Source organism: Misgurnus anguillicaudatus, chromosome 9 (genome assembly GCF_027580225.2).
Source record: "Misgurnus anguillicaudatus chromosome 9, ASM2758022v2, whole genome shotgun sequence".
Taxonomy (NCBI): Eukaryota; Metazoa; Chordata; class Actinopteri; order Cypriniformes; family Cobitidae; genus Misgurnus; species Misgurnus anguillicaudatus.
Window position 1 is genome coordinate 33388585 of NC_073345.2, and position 20089 is coordinate 33408673.

A 20089-nucleotide genomic window follows, 5' to 3' on the forward strand; every position below is an offset into this window, starting at 1 on the left:
ACCCGGAATGCATGACTGAGTTTGGATTAGATTTGTGATTTATTGATGCAATGCTTTTCAAACGTGTTTCAGTATTTAATCTCGAGTTAGTTAGTTAGTTAGTAAGCTCGTGTGTATGTGTGTGACTGAAGTCTCGTGTCTCGGCGTGATTAATGAGGGTCTCTGTGACAGTATCAGTGGCCCATGAAAACCCAACTGTTAGAAAATCATTGGTTTTGTTGTGGCTGAATCTAGACAGATGAAGGTTTCGCTGACTTCTCAAGACTGGGCTGGAACATCAGCAGAACAGTCCAGATTTTAATTCTGAGGGCTAATGATTGTTTGAACATGACATCATTTATTTTAAGGGGTGTATGGGAGGAGTATTTGGGCGGAGTCTTAATCAGGGGATTGCTTCAGATTTTTGATTGCATTTTGACTGATTTGATATCAGTTGCTCACAGATGTAAGTCAGACTCATCTTTCAGTCTGGTACGTGGTGTAGTTATGTAAACACACACATGCATGTTCAGCTCATGTACAGTATTTAGTATCCTTGACTTAAAGTATAGGGGAAGATTTTCCAGAATTTTAGAAAAGAACCGCCCTCTCCACTTTAAAAAAAAAATGTAATTGCGCAACACTCTTCCCGCTCCCGAGAGGGAACGCCTATTAAACGTGTGCACGAGAGAGCATGCACAAGTGTAGTTCTTCTCGTGCACGCTCTAATTACAAGTTGCTGTCGGCATGGCTCATGCATTAAGATGTTTACCGTGTCTGCGCGGTTTGTGACTTGTGCCATGGCTAGCATCGCTAATCATAGCTTACATCAACTTTTTACAGCGTGTAAAATATTCTCCCAAAAACAGTCTGGTCTTGTTTCTTGTCATACAATTCGTAGACACTTTTTCTATTGCGACTCTCAGACATTTGAAAAAAAAAAAAACGGCGAGAACGCGAGCTTCAATGAATGGCTGAAACCGTAGCTCACCATAGCCTGGTGCAACCAGACTCTCGTACATTCATTTCATTTCTGAAGCGAAATGAAAATTAAGCGGAAGAACGTAGGAGGGCGGAGCCAGGCTAGCTCCCCACACATATACACCTGAAAGTGTGCATGTGCGGAAAGCGAACCTAGGGACGAGCACATAAGACGGCTTTACGTAAACATATTATCAGAATGATTGTGATGATCCACCCAGAAAAAGAAAATCCTCAGCGATACCTTTAAGCTGCTGATCGGAATATTGTCCAAAGAAAGAATAAGTTTATTCAGTTATTAAATGTCAGCCGAAGTGAGATCTTTAACACATTAAAGGGATAGTTTACCCATAAATAAATATTTCCATCTTTATGTTGTTGTATGAACTTCATTTATCTTGTATGAATTTCATTTATCTGATGAACACAAAAGATGTTAAGCACACAGCTGATTGTAACCATTGACTTCCATAGTAGGAAAACAAACATTATATAGTATTGTGAAAAATAATGAAGAATATATTTTGATAAATGATGGTAAGCACACAATTGATGGTACCCATTGAATTCCATCATATTTTTTATTCCTACTATTAAAGTCAAAAGCATGCTGGAAACTTCAAGTCCACTGCATAGTTGCAACCCTATATCACGCAAATACGTGACTATTTCACGTATGGACCAACGTGAAAATGACACGTTTTGCCCGCGTTTGAACGTGAGCATGTCACGTTTCCTTTTTGTCTCACTTTCACGTTTTGGTTACTCAACTTTTTTGTCCTATTTTCAAACCATTTTCGCTCCGGTTTAGGGTTAGATTTGGTGCTTTTGTTATATATCACTTTAAGTATTTGTCACTTTAAGTATTGGTTTATTAAAAAAAAGATACAATACTTATTCTTTTATATTTTCTAAACTTTAACGAATTGTCCCCGACGTTGGGGTTAGAGTTTGTTTAGGTAAGGATGTCATTTTATGTAAATCTAACCCTAAACCGAAGCGACAATGGTAAGAAATTAGGACAACAAAGTTGAGTAACCAAAACGTGAAAGTGAGACAAAAAGGAAACGTGACATGCTCACGTTCAAACGCGGCAAAACGTGTCATTTTCACGTTGGTCCATACGTGAAATAGTCACGTATTTGCGTGATATTGGGTTGCATAGTTAGTTATGTATACCAAAATCATTCATGACGTTTCAACACAAAATTATTAAGTTCATTTCCTTCTTACAAATTTAAGTGGATTATACATAAAATTAAGTTGAATTCACTCAATATTGTGTTCATTTTGATTTACTCAGATTACTCACATTTTTATGTTATTTTTAACTCAAATTTTGGGTAAATCTATTAAGGCACATAATCATTGTTTTTTTACAGTGTACTTTCATGTCTTCTCCTTACTCGTCTGTCAGATAAGGCCCAAAATAACTTTATACAAGAAATATAATCTACTTCGCTTTAACAGTAGTTTTTGTGTTTCAAAGTGAATGGCTTCTGGAAAAGTACCATGAAACATTTAAAGATGTTTACCCCAGCTTTGATGATAAAAGATAATCTCTGCCATTTGAAATGTTTATATCTCTTACACAAGATCCAAAACAGTCTCACTGTAGTACACTTCTGCATTATGTTGTACTTTCTAGTAAACTTCCTGGATGGCATTTAGTATTTGGGTGTTAGTTTTGGACGGTGAGGAGATTAATGCATTACTGCTGTCTAAAGAAATGTTCTTTAGATCGTTCTTGATACAACCATTTGACTTTAATCAATTTGAATTAGATTGAAATTTCACTCAGTTTGGGTTTTAAATCAGATGGGTATTTTTGGCTTTCTTTGACTGTGGTAAGAGCGGTGTAAATCTGATGCTCTCCTGCAGCTGGCAGCAGGTCTCATTAATCAGACTGACAGAGCCAACAGAGGACATTCAGACCAACATACTGCTTACTTCTATAGGACAAATCAGTGTTGGAATTGAGGGGGGGCTGGGGTGGTCCCAAACCTCTTATAAATTAGGGGGGTTTTTAAAATTAAAATACTTATATGGCGGCTGGTGACTGATCTTTCGAGGGGCGCAAATTCAAAAATATGTGTTCGGAGTGTCATGTGTGTTGATCGTCATGTCAAAATATGTGTTTGTTGCGCAATGTTAACCATGTGATGCATCTTGTCAAAATATGTGCCTGCTGCACATTTGTTAAAACCGTTTGTGATAAAAGAGACGCTCACGTTCACAAAATACTCGCAAGACACTCCTTTAACACTAAACTCTGATTACGCATGAAATTATGCGAGTATCTGCAAACGCGAGGGTCTCTTTTATCATAAACCCTTTAGTGCAGCAGACACTTATTTTGACATAACATGCGCAGAACACATATTTTGAAATGACGAACCACACACATGATGGGGTACATACATGTTGTGACGAGTTTCACATCATGGGCCCTCAATAAAGAAGTCACCGACCGCCATTGGCTGCCACAAAGGGATACTGTCTATTATTTGTCTTAATTTTGCAATAAACTAAGCCAAAAATAGCTTAGCTAGGGGATCCCGCATAATCTTTCACATAATTTGAACACTGGGCCAAAGAACTTATTAAACAAAAAACTATAACATAACTAAAACTAACCCAAACATGTCCACATACAGTATACACATTAACAAAAAACTTTGTCTAGAATCCTTTAAAATAGACACATTGACATTTATATCAATATAGATATACAGTAAATATTCTTGTTTTAAGTATAAACCTCACTAAATTATGTTTATTTTTTACAAATAGGACATAAAGTGCCATAAAACACACAGCAAGCAATTTTGGGTTTAAAAGACAAAATACAGCCCAGACTACTAGGCTAAAACAAAACAAAATTTGGGCTGTCAGTAAACAGTAAAAATGTTATAGACGTCTTAGTGTAGACCAAAAATAAAATAAAATAAAATAAAATAAAATAAAATAAAATAAAATAAAATAAAATAAAATAAAATAAAATAAAATAAAATAAAATAAAATAAAATAAAATAAAATAAAATAAAATAAAATAAAATAAAATAAAATAAAATAAAAAAATAAAAAATAAAACGAAACATCTTATAAACACTGTTGACTTTGCTTTTATTTTTAAGTTTATTTTGGCTAGAAGTGGGTTACTCATAGCTGTACTATATCGGGTCTATAGTTGAAGGATTATTCCACTTTCATAAAAAATCCCAATAATTTACTCACCCTCATGTCATCCAAGATGTTTATGTTTTTTAAAAAATCCGTTTTTTGAGGAAAACATTCCAGGATTTTTCTCCATATAGTGGACTACTCAACAGTTTACAGTACAGTTTCAATGCAGATTCAAAGGACACTAAACAATCCCAACCGAGACATAAGGGTCTAATCTACAGTGTTGTGGAAAGTTACTTTTAAAAGTAATGCATTACAATATTAAGTTACTCTACAAAAATTTAACTAATTGCGTTATTTAGTTACTTTTCACGGAAAGTAATGCTTACGTTGCGTTTGCGTTTCTTTTGTTGATTTATTTCAGGCCTTGTTATGACTGAGAAGTTCTGCATTCAGAAATTGCATATTTCCATTGCAAAAATGACTGAAACTGTTCCCGCTCAGTGCGTAAATCTACATTAATACGTTCAGTTTAATACAGTACATTGTTTTTTTTACATGAAATTAATTAAACTGAAAAGTAACTTGCATTACTTTATTAAAATAAGTAACTCTAATATTAATATGTACATTTATAAAGTAATGAGTTTTTTTAATCGTTACTTCAGAAAAGTAATATTATTACGTAATGCATGTTACTTGTAATGCGTTACCCACAACACTGCTAATCTAGTGAAACTATTGTCATTTTCACCAAAAAAAAAAAAAAAAAGTACTTTTAAACCACATCTTCTTGTCTTCCACTAACCGTATGACGCGCCAATGCGACCTTACGTATTATGTAATCACGTCGAAAGGTCACGCTGTATGAGCTTAGTGCTATATTCCAGTCTGGTAAAGTTTTATGTTTGAAACTACATTTGATACTAAATACAGTAACTATTATTTTTAGTTAAAAAAAACTAAGTATGATGTGTTTTTCTTTCTTCACAGTTCCTCCTGATCTTCTTCATAGTAAATGAAGCTGCCGGTCTGAGAGAATCACTCCTCCATCAGTACCTGCTGCTGACACTTCGCCGGTTCCTCGTTAGCAAAAATTCAGATTTCTCAGTCATCATCAGCATCCTCTTGGTAACATCTGCTGGAAAATATGGAAGACCCGTACAGAGACCGGACGTCCCTGGTCAAAGGTGCCCGTGACATCGCCAAAGAGGCCAAGCGTCACGCTGTCAAAAAGGTCAACAAAGTCGTAGACCGCGCCTCGGACGAGTACGCGGGCCGCAACTACAGTCGCTTTGATAATGACGAAGAGGAGGGTGGAGATGAAGATTATTATTATCAGGACGGTCACGCGCAGCGAGAGGATGACGAGGGTTCCAGCGACGCCACCGAAGGCCACGACGACGAAGATGAAATCTACGAGGGCGAGTATCAGGGCGTTCCCGCAGGGGGTGGGCTTTCGGACGGGCGTGTCCAGATGGCGATGGGACAGTCGGTGCCGGATGGCATGAAGGACAAACGAGAGCTGGAGAAAGAGCGAGAGGCGGACGAAGAAGAGCTCGCTCAGCAATACGAACTCATCATACAGGAATGTGGACACGGACGCTTTCAGTGGCAGCTCTTCTTTGTGCTTGGGTTGGCGCTCATGTCTGATGGTGTGGAAGTGTTTGTCGTGGGTTTCGTTCTGCCCAGCGCTGAGGTGGACATGTGTGTGCCCAACTCAGGAGCCGGGTGGCTGGGTAAGTGTCATCAGTAGTCGACTAATTGATCTACATACTGTAGGCAGCATCCTTATTAAGCAGTGACTTCACATAACACACAAATAGGGCTTTAATACACGCATAACTTACAATGCAATGGACCGATATGCATACAAAAAATGTACACACTCAAGTATTTGGAGTAAAATACTTTTTAGCACTGATTGGATTTGCCTGCCATCTTGGATGCTTTTTTTCACTTCACTTGTTGCAGTGCATTATGGGATTGCCTTCATCACAAAGGCTTTACGTAATGCTCCCATAGATACATCATTTGCTCCTGTAAAACCTCTCTCTTGTACCCACACGTTTCTGTCGTGCCTGCAGTCACACGCTCATAAGATGAAAAGCTGCTTTCTTCTTTTAATATAATGAAGGTTTTCAAATGCTAATGAATGTGTGTGTGTGTATCTTGTGTGTAAGGTGGGTGGTGTTTGGGTGACATATGTGGTTGTGTATGTGTGTATACTATTAGTGTGTTTATGTGGTTGTGTGGGTAGAGATTGTTGTTGCATTGAGGATTTGTTCTGTGATGAGTCTGTTGTTTTGGCAGCAGGTGATAGCGTACATGTGTGGGAAGATTTACTTTGATCATATTTGTAAAGGCCTAATTTGTTCTGTCTCATGTATGAGTGTGCCGTATATTTATCTAATGTGCGCATCATAATAGAAAGAAATCAAGTTTTTTGAGGAAACTTTTTCTCCATATATAGTGGACCTCAACAGTTTACAGTTTTAATGCAGCTTCAAAGGGCTCCAAACGATTCCAACCGAGGCATAAGGGTCTTATCTAGCGATACGATCATCATTTTCGGCAAGAAAAATAAAAAAGATGTACTTTTAAAACACAAATTTTCGTCTTTCACTAGCCATGTGATGCGCCAGCATGACCGTACATATTACGTAATCATGTAAAAAGCTCATGCATGGCGTATGCGAAACTACCCCTCCAGTGTTTACAAGTGTGGAGAAAGAGGACCGTTCACTTTCACCGGAGTATAAGCCGCATTATTCAAAAATGCGCCATTAAGACGAAATAACATATTTAAGTCACAGTGGGCTATACGTCACGTTTATTTAGAAAATTATTTCACAACATCCAAGCAGAAGAACAGACATTTAATCTGGAAAGGCAAGTTATTCAACTAAACAATAGCACAAAACAGCAGGCTGAATAGATGTCTGTACGTTAAAGTAATATTATAAGTTATTTAAATGATAAACCATAGCATACAGAACTTACCTGGAAGGTTGAATAGTCTAAATTAACCGAACAAGCCAACTAGCGTGAAGTTCACATACTCGTCATTCCACATCACTGAATCAATTGATTTACAAAAATACAGAAGCAGCATATAGCGGACTCTCGCGGTTGTAGACGGTAATGTTGTCTCTTGCCTCATAAATGTCAAAATTAATTCATACTGACTTACAAGGTGCACCTGACTATAAGACGCAACACCAGCCAAGTTATGGAAAAAAAGCGGCTTATAGACCGAAAAATACGGTAATCAGCCAAAGTCCGCGTATTTATGTGGGGGCCGCATTTTTTCAAATATGCCCCAGTTTCGCAGCATAAATTGCAGATTTCCATGCACAAAATATGCGGGGCTTGCATGATTCATAATCCCTGCATTTTCATAGCAAAAATCACATATATCTTAGCAGAAAGTTGAAAAATGTTACATTTACTTCACACAAGCGCAGCAATGTCCCCTATTGCAATAGGAACGTTATGAAGTGACGTGATTATGTGACGTTAACATCATTAAAAAGCTGCAAAAGCTGCAAACAGTTTTTGCAAGTTCCCGCAATTTCATCGCATAAAATTTGCATTTTTTTAAGAAAACAGGCCGCAAGATCAAGGATTTTTGCCCGCAACAATCACAAAAAAACTCTGTGTTTTTCTGGAAGAACTGTGTTGTATGGGAAATAATAATAATGAATTTCTTTGTGTCTGTTTAAAAGTATATGTACCATATGTAACGTGTGACCTTTCCACGTGATTACGTAATACATAAGGTCGAGCTGGCGTGTCAAGTGCAAGACGAGAAGTTTTGGTTTAAAACGGATTGTTATTTTTTTTTTGCCGAAAGTGAAGATGGTTTCTATAGATAAGACTTTTATGCCTTGGTTGGGATCGTTTAGAGCCCTTTGAAGCTGCATTGAAACTGTAAACGGTTGATGTCCACTTAATTCCCTTATATGGAGAAAAATCCTGAAAAGTTTTCCTCAAAAAAATTAATTTCTTCTCAAGTAAACAAAGAAAGACATAACATCTTGTCATGACATGGGGGTGAGTAAATTATCAGTTTTTTTTCATGAAAGTGTAGTAATCCTTTAAATTAAACCCACAAAACCAGTTGTAAGGGTCAATTTTTTTATTGAGATGTATACATCATTGATACCTAAATAAATAAGCTTTTCATTGATGTATGGTTTTTTAGGATAGGTTAACTCTTTCCCGCCAGAGTGTTTAAAAATCAGCAGCGCCAGTTTTTTTTTACGATTTTCACAAAAGTTTAATTCCTTCCAGAAAATTTTCTTCTTAAAATATATAAACATACAATATATCAAATGAAAGATATTTAAAAAAAAAAGTTGAATCCTACCTTCATTAGTTCTCTTTTTATCACACCAAATTTTGAGCAAAAAGATGAGATAATTGCATTTGTGAGGACTTTTGATAGATATCAGATTCAGAGCGATCCTCAAAACATACAAGGACATACAGCTATTTGCCCTAAAGCAGTAATTCTCAAAGTGTGGTCTGCGGACCACTAGTGGTCCGCCAAACCCCCCCAGTGGTCCGCCAAAAGATGACCTAAACTAGGCAAGTGTTTATACAATTGTCACTTATTTAAGTAGATTTTTAATGCACTTGTGAAACTGTGATATCAGTTCTTGCCATTCTGTTTTAATAACTTAAAAATGTATCGGTGGCTAAACCAAAGAAGAGTCAAAAGAAAAGATCAAGCATCAACTGAAAGTAGCTAAAATCCACAGATTTATTAGTTTTGTAATGTACTAGTTTTGTTTAATGTGTAAAATTCGTGTAATTTCAGTGATTTTGGACATTAAGGGGAAATTTTTTTTCAGCATTTTATTGTTAAAATAGTTACAACCATAGACGCTCTTTGGAATGACATTAAGTGGAACCTAGGCTGTTATAGTATTAGGGATGCTCCGATCGATCGGCCGCAGATCGGTATCGGCCGATAACGGCATTAAATGACTCGATCGGTACTCGTTAAATTTTCCGATCTCGTGGACCGATCTTTCTGTTTACTTTTGTCATCATTTGGCTCCTCAATGCGGCTGCAGTTGGCGACCATTTTTACGCAGTGAGAGCATTTTTATAACCCGTGGCTCATGAGCGACGTGCAGATTTGCATTTATCTCTTTGCCTTTACAGAGATATGTGTATTTTCTATGAGAACGCCGTCCGGTCCTAACAGCGCGACCCGTCTTCACATCCCCATCAAACTGCGTATACTACACATATCTATTGCAGACATTGCATCCTCATGCCGAACGTTTATTATTTGCATGCGTTTTAAAGTTTTTAGCGTTTAAACTTTAATTTTCCTCACAGCTGCTCTCGTCTGCATACACCCGCCGCGCGAAACAGAGCAGCCTGTCATAAGAGCACGTGAACAGAGCGATCTCTGTCAAGTCTTAAAGCTACAGTAACCTAATTCATCTCTCAATAAAATCACTCTCTGCTCTTCACTAAAGAACTGTTGTACTTCATACGAATGCGTGTATATTTAATTCATACAGTAAAGACTGTGAAGTGTTTTATTTTAATTACTTTTTACAGACATTACAAGCCTTTTTAAAGCCATATTAAATTTCTCTTTGCAGAAGAAATATTTGTTGTCCTAATTTATTTGTTTCTCTATTAAAACAATAATATACCTAATTACTGCAAGTAATATAACATAAGGCAACATCTGTGGTAGTACTTTATCTAGAAAAAATGTTAAAAGTTACAGTCATCAAAGAGCTTGCATATCAGCTTGAAAAATCGGCATTGGTATCGGCCGATCACAAAGACAAAAAATCGGTGATCAGTATCGGCCTGCAAAAATCCTGATCGGAGCATCCCTATATAGTATGTTTAATTGCAGTTTTTTTCACATGTGCAGTTTGTTGTTCATATTAAGCTGCAACTCATTTCACATTTACTTTTTCAAATGAAATAAAATTCATATAATAATTTCTGAACATGGCATTGCATTTGTGTTTAAAGAATTAGTTTTTGACTTGAAACAGTTGCATATTAAACTTAAATTTAAATTAAGCTTATCCTTCCTATTATGTTGTTTTTTGGGGGCATGTTAGAGTGAGATTTTGTAAAGTGGTCCTCAGAAAAAAATTGGAAAATAAAGTGGTCCTTGGGCTGAAAAAGTTTGAGAAACACTGCCCTAAAGCGATACTTCCGATTTTATAAGTTGCAGAAGAGTTAACTCGTCAATGGCAGGGAAAGAGTTAATATTTGGTCAAGATACAACTATTTGAAAATCTGGAATCTAAAAAGTGCAAAAGATCTTTTTTTTTCAAATGTCCAAATGAAGTCTTTAGCAACACATATTACTAATGATAAATACATTTATATGTGAAATAATCTTTACTTAATATCCTAAGTTTTTTAAAGTTTTTTGGCATAAAAAATCTATAATTTTGCCCCATACAATGTATTGCTGGCTATTCCTAAAAATATAACCGTGCGACTTATGATTGGTTTTGTGGTCCAGGGTGAGAACTACAACATGAAAATATGTTTTATTTATTTTACCATTACACGTTTGGCAGACCCGACTTACAGTGCATTACAAGGTATACATATTTTTAATCAAGTTGTGTATTTCCTGGGTTTAAACCAATGACCTTTTCCTATACAGGAGCACATTATAACCGTGAGGAATACACTTCTTAATACATCACTTACACTTGAAAAAGATTTTAACTTTTTGAATTTGATGGCTCCTGTGGCCTTATGAGGTAAAAAAAATGTCCATCTGTTCTTACATGCATACTGTGGTTTCAGACATTTCACATACTGATTCTCGCACACTATATATAGTATGGAAGCAGGCAATTTCGGACGCAGGGATTCTCTCTGTCTGATTGGTTTGTGTAGATCAATACTCTGCACTTAAGTCTTGATCAGCTGTCCTCCTCTGAAGATATGTGTGTACGCTCTTATCACACACACACACACACACACACACACACACACACACACACACACACACACACACACACACACACGCACACACACACACACACACACGCACACACACACGTACACACAGGCAGATGTGTTTGTTTGTTTTGTGTTGTGTCACCTGCTCTTCCTCCGTTGTTTCCAGAGCTTCTGTTATCTTCATCTTTATTTCCCTCTTCTTCTTTTCTCCTGCAGTAAAACATGCTTTATTTACCCCCTCCTGTAATCACTCGTCCTTTCTTCTTTCCGTCCTCTTTGTGTCTGCAGTACACAATGACTCTTTCAGCTTAATGACCCCTAGAACTATAACCGCACAAAACAACACACACACAAACACACTTTCATTAGAAACAGCAACTTAATACAGCAGCACATATATAAAACACACACAATCAGCTGTAGTTAGTGAGTGCTTGGGATCAATAAATCCGATCAATAAATTAGACGTCAGGTGGGGTGGGTGGAGCTGGTCAACTGTCAATCACAGTCACGCCAAGAGTGTATGTTATGTCATTACACACACACACACACACACACACACACACACACGTTTGGAGTGGAATAATGCACACTGCATACTATACACTACATACTACTCCTCAAAACTAAGTAGAGAAAATGTGTAGAGAGCGAGCAAAAGGGGTGTTGGTGATTCAGTGTGGCCATTATCTCAATGATCTCAGTGCAGTTTTAGATAGAGAGCGGATGTGTGATCAAGAGAAACCCTGAGAGGTGAGACGCCGCTGTACTGAAGGACCCCTGAGAGGCGTCTGTAATGTGCCCGACACTTTCTGATTTCACGCTTTACTGCCCTCTCTCTCTCTCTCTCTCTCTCTCTCTCTCTCTCTCTCTCTCTCTCATCCTTACATACTGCAGTATCAGCAACATCAGATGTTGTGCAGCTCAAGCTAAACTGTGCGTAAGTGTGTATGTGTGTGTTTGTGTGTGTTTGTGTATCTGTATAGTGCAAAAATTTGGACCCTCGTAGTTAGTGCTAAATTTATACTTGTGTAAACTATATATATATATATATATATATATATATATATATATATATATATATATATATATATATATATATATATATATATATATATATATGAGAAATGAGAAATTTAAAAATCTTTTTCAAAAACTAGTTTTAAAAGCATGCATCAGGTTTATTTTAATGCACACTGTGTATTTATGTTGAATTTATGCAATAAAAATTACATTTGCTCCATTTTTATGAAAGTTATGACTGAATGGACCTGAAAATGTCAAATGGTGTAACCACCAATTGCGCCAAAGAATGACAAATATTAAATATTTTGTCCATGGAATGTAAGCGTAATCATCCCCAAAGAATTTCATTGTATTAGTTTTTCTAAATGTAAATTTTAATGCATTTTTGTGATATTTGTCCTGACATATGCTGAAAACAGCTGTTTTCTAAATAATCTTTGACAAATGATGTAAAGTGAATGTAAAAATCATATTACACTAAACTAGATGATTATATTTTATTCCACATTTTTATGAATAAAAGAGAATGTATGCAAGTAATCTGCAAATGTATTTTTAAATTTGAAACTTTTTACATTTAATTGAACCATACGGACACAAAATAATTAACGTCATGTCATTGACCCATTTACAAACCAAAAACCAGAACACAATTAGATCATATGTGACCGTGAACCACAAAACCAAAATGTGAAAATTGACAATTTTGAAGTTTTGACAAATTTACGGTAGGAAATGTATAAAATATCTTCATGGAAAATGATCTTTTTGGCAAAAAAATCTATTATTTTGACCCATACAATGTATTGTTGGTTATTGCTATAAATATTCCTGTGCTACTTATGACTGGATTTGTGGTCGAGGGTGACATATAATATTGATGCTGATCTTTAAAGGGGACATATCATGAAAATCTGACTTTTTACATGTTTAAGTGCTATAATTGGGTCCTCAGTGCTTCTACCAACCTAGAAAATGTGAAAAAGAACAACCCAGTAACTTAGTTTTTGTAACCCATTTTCTGCAAGCATGCAAAAAATAGCTCATTGAAATGTGTCTCCCCTTGTGATGTCACAAGGGGATCTTATTATAATATTATCGCCCCTTAATCTGCACAATTCAACCACGGCACTGACATTTAGTGCAGAGAGAGTGAGAGAGAGAAAATAATTGACAGCACAATTGAGTTTCAAGTTCAACAAACCACCATTATGGCGATCAGTGTTTGCATTTGCATTTTAAAGGACACACTCCAAAACGGCACATTTTTGCTCACACCTACAAGGTGGCAATTTATAATAAATTATCTATATGGTATTTTGAGCTAAAACTTCGCATATATACTCAGGGGACAGCACAGATTTATTTGACATCTTAATAAAGTATCGTAAAATGTCTCCTTTTAACTGAGCCGTCACTCATTTCAGACAGTATTAAGAAAATGATTCTGTTGAACGACTCCAAACACTTGAAAACGAAGTGAGTTACATTCACGTCACAGGAGTTTATTACAATGAATGAATGTAGTTGAATTATTAATCCTAATAAGAGCTTTACTGCACACGATCAAACAGAAACAATTCCACATCAGAATAACATCCGAGATTATGCATGTAAAGTGTTTTCACGGTCAATCGGCGGCTTTAATGAAACCACTCTCCTGGTAATTTTTTTCTGCTTCTTTTCAGCACTGTCAGGTGTAATGAATAACCAGCTCACCTCATCACGTCTGCGCAGGCAGATAACGCAGGCAGAGCAAACGCGAGGATGAATAAGGCTAAAGCCAGCGCAGACCGATGGAAAGATAGACGCGTCTCTGTTGTTTCATTGGTTTAGCTTGTGCACAGCAAACGCTTTTCGCTTTCTAGCACAACATAAATTAGCATTTTTATAGCCGTATCGTGTGTGATGAGACAGGAGTGGATTTATTGAGCGGGCACTGACTGGACAGAGCGAGCCATTCGGTTGACCACAGCACATTTTTATTTGTTATCATTTTACACCTGCTGCTCATAAGATAATCTCGATACTGTTTACATCTGTAAAGCAGTCATATCTGGCCGTGATGAATAAATTAACTTTTACTGTATTCTTGCTGTTCCAAAGTCAGACTGTAAAATACATGAGGCCAGTTATTTAAAGGTTGGATTGGCAATTTTGTAAAGACTAGCCATAGCAAGTGGTATTGAAAGGATAAGATCCCACCTTCTTTATACTTTATAGCCGTTTATGAAAATGTCAGTTTACGCCATTTTCTTGTGCAATGATTTGTCGGTTCAGGAGGAATGAAAGATAGTTGCCATTCTTGCTTGGTCTGCATGGCGTAATAGAACATGCATGGTTGCCAGATCTGCCTAAAACCAGCCTCGAAACTAGCTCAATGATCCAAGCTCAAATACCAAAACTTGTATTTACATTTTTTTTATAATCTTACCTTAAGATTGACAGCTTATGAATATCAGACACCTGACTGATTTAACCTGCAGAAAAAAAAAACAAGTGGCAATTTCTGGCAAATGTACTGTATTCCAGTTGTCTGAGCGAGCACATGGTGCACGGAGGTATACAAATAAAAATGGTTTGTCCGGCAAGTAGGACATCCTATTGTCTTCGAACCATATCCAATTTAGACTATTTTACTTAAAGGAACAGTATGTAAGAAATTTATATCAATTAATCATAAAACGACCCTGATATGTCACTAGACATTAAGAAATCATTTTCATTTCAAATACTTATATCACTGACAACAGTGGTCCTGCCAGGATATTGTCATTTAAAAAGTGGAGTTGCAGCCCTCAACTGATGTTTATGTTGTCATGTTGTGTATTGGCCACCAGTTGTGTGATTGCAGTACCAGTTTTAGCCACAAGTTTTGTGATTGCAGTACCAGTTTTGGCCACAATCCTACATACTGTTCCTTTAAAGGGATAGCTCAGCGAAAAATGAAAATGACTCTATTTACTCTATATAATGGTAGCAAATGGTGCTACTGATTTTGAAACCCAAAAAAGTACATTGGTCCTTCACAGAAGTTATCCACAATGCTCCAAGGGGTTAATAAAGACCTTCTGAGGGCAATCCATGCAATCTTGTAACAATCAGTAACACCATTTACTACCGTTATAAAGCTGGAAGAGCCGGGACATTTTCTAATTGTGTTTGTCTAAAAGATGATAGTTATACATCTAGGATAGCTTAGGGTGAGTAAATCATGGGGTAATTTGCATTTTTTCCTGAACTATCCCTTTAAGGATTGATATGAGAATGTGAAAAGATTTAAAACCAGCCTAACAAATAGGGTTCCCATGGGTCCCTGAAATCCTTGAAAGTTTGTGAATCTGGGAAAAATTCAAGACACTTGGAAGTTTTTGAAAATTTACATACATAGAAACAGGTCATTGAAAGTGCTTGAATCTATTTTATGCAAGAAGTTTTCTGGAAAAAAATGCATATTATTCCCTGTGTAGTGTAGGACAATACCATAAGCACACGTGCTAAACTGTTCACTTTAAATGCTTTTATCTTCTGTATGTGAATGTTGATTCATACCAAAATGCTTTTTTGGATAGTTGTGTTTGACACATGAAAACGTCTCGGGTTACGTATCTAACTGTTGTTCCCTGAGAAAGGAACGAGACGCTGCGTCTCCCTTTCGATACTTCTTGCATCTCTGTAATGCCATCTTTGGCAATATTTCAGATAGTGATACACTTCCTGGCTCCCGCGTCACCCTGTCTTTGTCGTTAAGCCTCACCTTTGGTTGAATTTGATATACACATTCAGACGCACTTACCCTGGAGGCGTTCCCAAAGTGTTATCGCAGTGACGCAGCGCGAGTTCCCTCGAAGGGGAACTGTAACAATGTATCTTTATAGGTAACACAATGTAACCTTGCTCTCACTTGAAATGTGCCCCACATTTATTCCTTGAATTTGAGGGGAATGGACCTGGAAAGTCCTTGAAAGGTCCTTACATTTGAAGTTAACTAAGGTGTGAGAACCCTGAACAAAAAGTGTTTTTTTGTAATGTGGGCTGCTTACAGAAAGCGAGAGAGAGGAGAATACGTGCAAGAAGTTTTATTAAAATCCACAAAGGCAGGCAAACAAATCCAAACAGGGAAATCCAAAGGCGTAATCCACATAAACAGGCAAGGGTCAAAAACAGAACAAGAACAAGAAACAAAACAAGACTATGAGTAGGAATGCTTTGGTACGCAGGAGTTACTCTGGCAATACTTCGCAGTGAGATGTACAGAGTAAACCGGTTATATACTGATAAACAGGAAGTGGAATGTGAAGCAGGACATGACCAGATTTCAAAATAAAAGACCTGAAACAGAACATATAAATATGAAAGACCTAAACACAAAACAAAATCCTTACATTCTGGGCAAAATTATCACACTGCAATTTTTTCCCCCTACTTAGTATTTGTGTCTTGTTTTCAGTAGAAATATCATGATTTTTTTTTTTAAATCAAGATATATTTTCTGGATAAGCAAAATGACATAAGAAAAACTTGTACTATTTAAGTCAATTTGTGCTTAAAACAAGCAATAATGTCTGCCATTGGGGTAAGACATTTTTTCTTGAATTAAATCTTAGTCTTATTTCAAGATTTTTTTGCTTTCCCCATTGGCAGATTTATTTGCTTGTTTTAAGCACAAATGTACTTAAAATTGATATTTTTTATCTAAAAACTAGATTCTTAGGTCAATTTGCTTCTACTGAAATCAAGACAAAAATGTTCAAGGAATATTCCATTTTCTTAAAAGAAGAATCCTGATGGTTTGCTCACCACCATGTCATCCAAGGTGTTGATGTATTTCTTTGTTCAGTCGAGAAGAAATTATGTTTTTTGAGGATTTTTCTCATTTTAATGGACTTTAATAGACACCAACAATTAACACTTAACTCAACACTTAACAGTTTTTTTCAACGGAGTTTCAAAGGACTATAAACAATCCCAAACGAGGCATAAGGGTCTTATCTAGCGAAACGATTGTCATTTTTGACAAGAAAAATAACAAATACCCTATTTTAAACCACAACTTTTCGTCTTGGTCCGGTCCAGCGCGACCTAACGTATATGCGTAGTGACGTTGTGAGGTCAAGTGTTATATATATTAAACGCAAATTTGCGTACTATTATAAAAAATAACATGACTCAAAGACATTAATTAGTATCAGTTGACACACAACAACGTAGGAACGGAGTTTCGCATTCGTCCTCTGTGACCTCTTGACGTATTGCGTGGGGTCAGCTGGCGCATCATGACCGGATTTAGACGAGAAGTTGTGCTTTAAAAAGTGTATATTTGTTATTTTTCTTGTCAAAAATAACAATCGTTTTGCTAGATAAGACCCTTATGCCTCGTTTGGGATTGTTTATAGTCCTTTGAAACTCCGTTGAAAAAAACTGTTACGTGTTGAGTAAAGTGTTAATTGTTGGGCTCTATTAAAGTCCATTAAAATTAGAAAAATCCTGCAATGTTTTCCTCAAAAAACATAATTTCTTCTCGACTGAACAAAGAAAGACATCAACATTTTGGATGACATGGTGGTGAGTAAATTATCTGGATTTTTCTTTTAAGAAAATGGAATATTCCTTTAAGTAAGAAAGTTTTTTTGCAGTGAAAACTGCCTACCCTGCCTTTAAGAAACTTAAGCTTTTCATTAAACGCAGTACTGATCAATTTTCTGAACATGATCAATAAACATTGTCTCTATATCACTGCTGATCAATACTGAAATCCACATTCAACATCTATATAAAGTCATGATTATTTGATTTAAGGAGAAATATTTGGGCTGAGACTAAGAGTCTTTGTAAAACAATCTGCTGTAAATAATAAACCTGAAGTGTCATTTATCATGCAGAAACTTTCAACTGAAAGTTTGTGAGATACAATTTATACTTAAATGAAGGATTGTATGAACCTATTATCACATCTAAGAGATAAACACACGAGAAACCATTGAACTGTATGTGCTGTTACATCATGTGTGTGATTGTGTATGATCAACATTTTACACGTGTGTGTGTGTGCGCGTGATAATTGACCTCTTTTTAAAAAATAAATATTGCACATTTTTAACATATTTAACATAACAATCTTTCTCTGTGTGTGTGTGTGTGTAGGCAGTGTTGTGTATTTAGGAATGATGGTTGGTGCGTTCTTCTGGGGCGGCCTGTCAGATAAAGTGGGCAGGAGACAGTGTCTACTGGTCTGTATGTCTGTCAATGGCTTCTTCGCCTTCCTGTCATCATTCGTTCAAGGTTACAGCACTTTCCTCTTCTGCCGGATGCTGTCAGGCTTTGGGTGAGTCTGTTTCTCTTCATTGTCCTGAACTCTTGATTTGAATAAAGAAATGATGTACTGTATGTACAGCTGTAATCAACTTTGCGTTACCAAGATAATCTTACTAATCTCAGTAAATAAAGGCAGTAGTTCTCAAACTTTTCATTTTTTTCTCAAAAAGTGTAGTGAAAGAAAGATAGTGAAAGAAAGATTAGACAGACTATAAAGAGATACAAGGGAAAATTTAGACTGAAAGGTTCTTTGGGGAACTAAAAATGGTTCTTCTGCGGCATCGCTGCAATAAAGGCTATTTATAATCTTTATTGCTTAAAGTGTGTGATCTGTTGTCTCATACACACACACACACACACACACACACACACAGACTCTCTCACTATTAGAAAGCAGACAGACTGACTCTCTCTCTCTCTCTCTGTCTCGCCATCTCTCTCTCTCTTTCATGCGCTTCTGCAGTGTCACAGTTGTTTTAACCTCCTGGCACAGATCCATGATTTAAGATCTGTGTGTGTGTGTGTGTGTGTATGTGTGTGTATTGAGTGCACAGTAAAGGGTTTTATTGCTAATTGAATTTCAGCCTCCTGCAGGAGTCCTGCGACTCCACATCACTTCGGCCCTTCGTATAGAGACAACTGCAGTGAGGGGTCAAAGGTCACACAGTTCAACAACTACAGATGAATGATAATTGTTTTTTAATGAGCACACTTTAATTGAATATGTTATTGGGTGTTTATGTGCTATAATGTGGTAGTATATTCACAGTATTCATTCTGCTGACAAGAATGGTTTTCGGTGCTAGATTGGTTTATGCTGGTTAGGGAAAAAACTACTGACCTACCAGAGTTGTTCTTTACAATGATCTTGAGCCATTTATAGATATCAGATCCTATTTATCGCAGTTCTGAATGATATAAATGCTTTTAGTTATCTCTATTTTTCTCTTGCTGACTGTGGTTTTCCCATCTCATGACTGTGTCAGATGAATTATTGATATTGAGCTACTGATCCTCTGGACTGAGATCAGAAAGAGAGGAGAGACCGAGATTTATTGATTTTTTTTTTTTAGATCTGACAGAATTTCTGTTCTCTTTTCAATGTGATGTAACACAACTTCTTTCCTTTCATGTATTCGTTATTTATTTCATTTTTCTCTTTATAAGCGGGTAAACTCTTTACTGTAGCTCTTAAACGAGATTTTCAATATGCACGAAATCTTATAAACCAGAAATCTTATTTATGTGGCAACATAGTTGGAAACATGCATACACCTTTTTTTCTGTTAAAAATTACTTTATTGATCACTAAAATAGTGCTGCACGATCTTGAAAAAAAAATGTGATAACTATATATGATATGTGTCCTGCTAGCGTATATAAATATTTTTTGTGATGTTTTTCAGGATCGGCGGTGCCGTTCCAATCGTGTTCTCATACTTCGCTGAGTTTTTGGCTCGTGAGAAGCGTGGAGAGCATCTGAGTTGGCTCTGTATGTTCTGGATGGTGGGTGGGATCTACGCCTCAGCCATGGCCTGGGCCATTATACCACACTATGGTGAGTGACAACACCAACTGACCAATCAGAGAGCTCCCCTGCAATTTCCTGCACTATAAGCAGCATTCATGTATAAGTTTGTATTGTAAACACATCAGTCACTGCGGCGTACATAAAAGTGACGATTAAAGG

General features: G+C 36.6%; 1 protein-coding gene across 2 annotated transcripts in view; it reads left to right on the forward strand.

The window, feature by feature from the left end:
- LOC129423207 (synaptic vesicle glycoprotein 2C) overlaps positions 1-20089 on the forward strand; it is an 82997-nt gene that overhangs the window by 40134 nt on the left and 22774 nt on the right. For both annotated transcript variants that reach the window (XM_073871532.1, XM_055179430.2), the window contains 3 exons: positions 5080-5825; positions 18229-18409; positions 19806-19957. In XM_073871532.1, the coding sequence (XP_073727633.1) occupies positions 5237-5825; positions 18229-18409; positions 19806-19957 (922 nt within the window). In that variant the 5' untranslated portion in view covers positions 5080-5236. The remainder of the gene's footprint in view (positions 1-5079; positions 5826-18228; positions 18410-19805; positions 19958-20089) is intronic.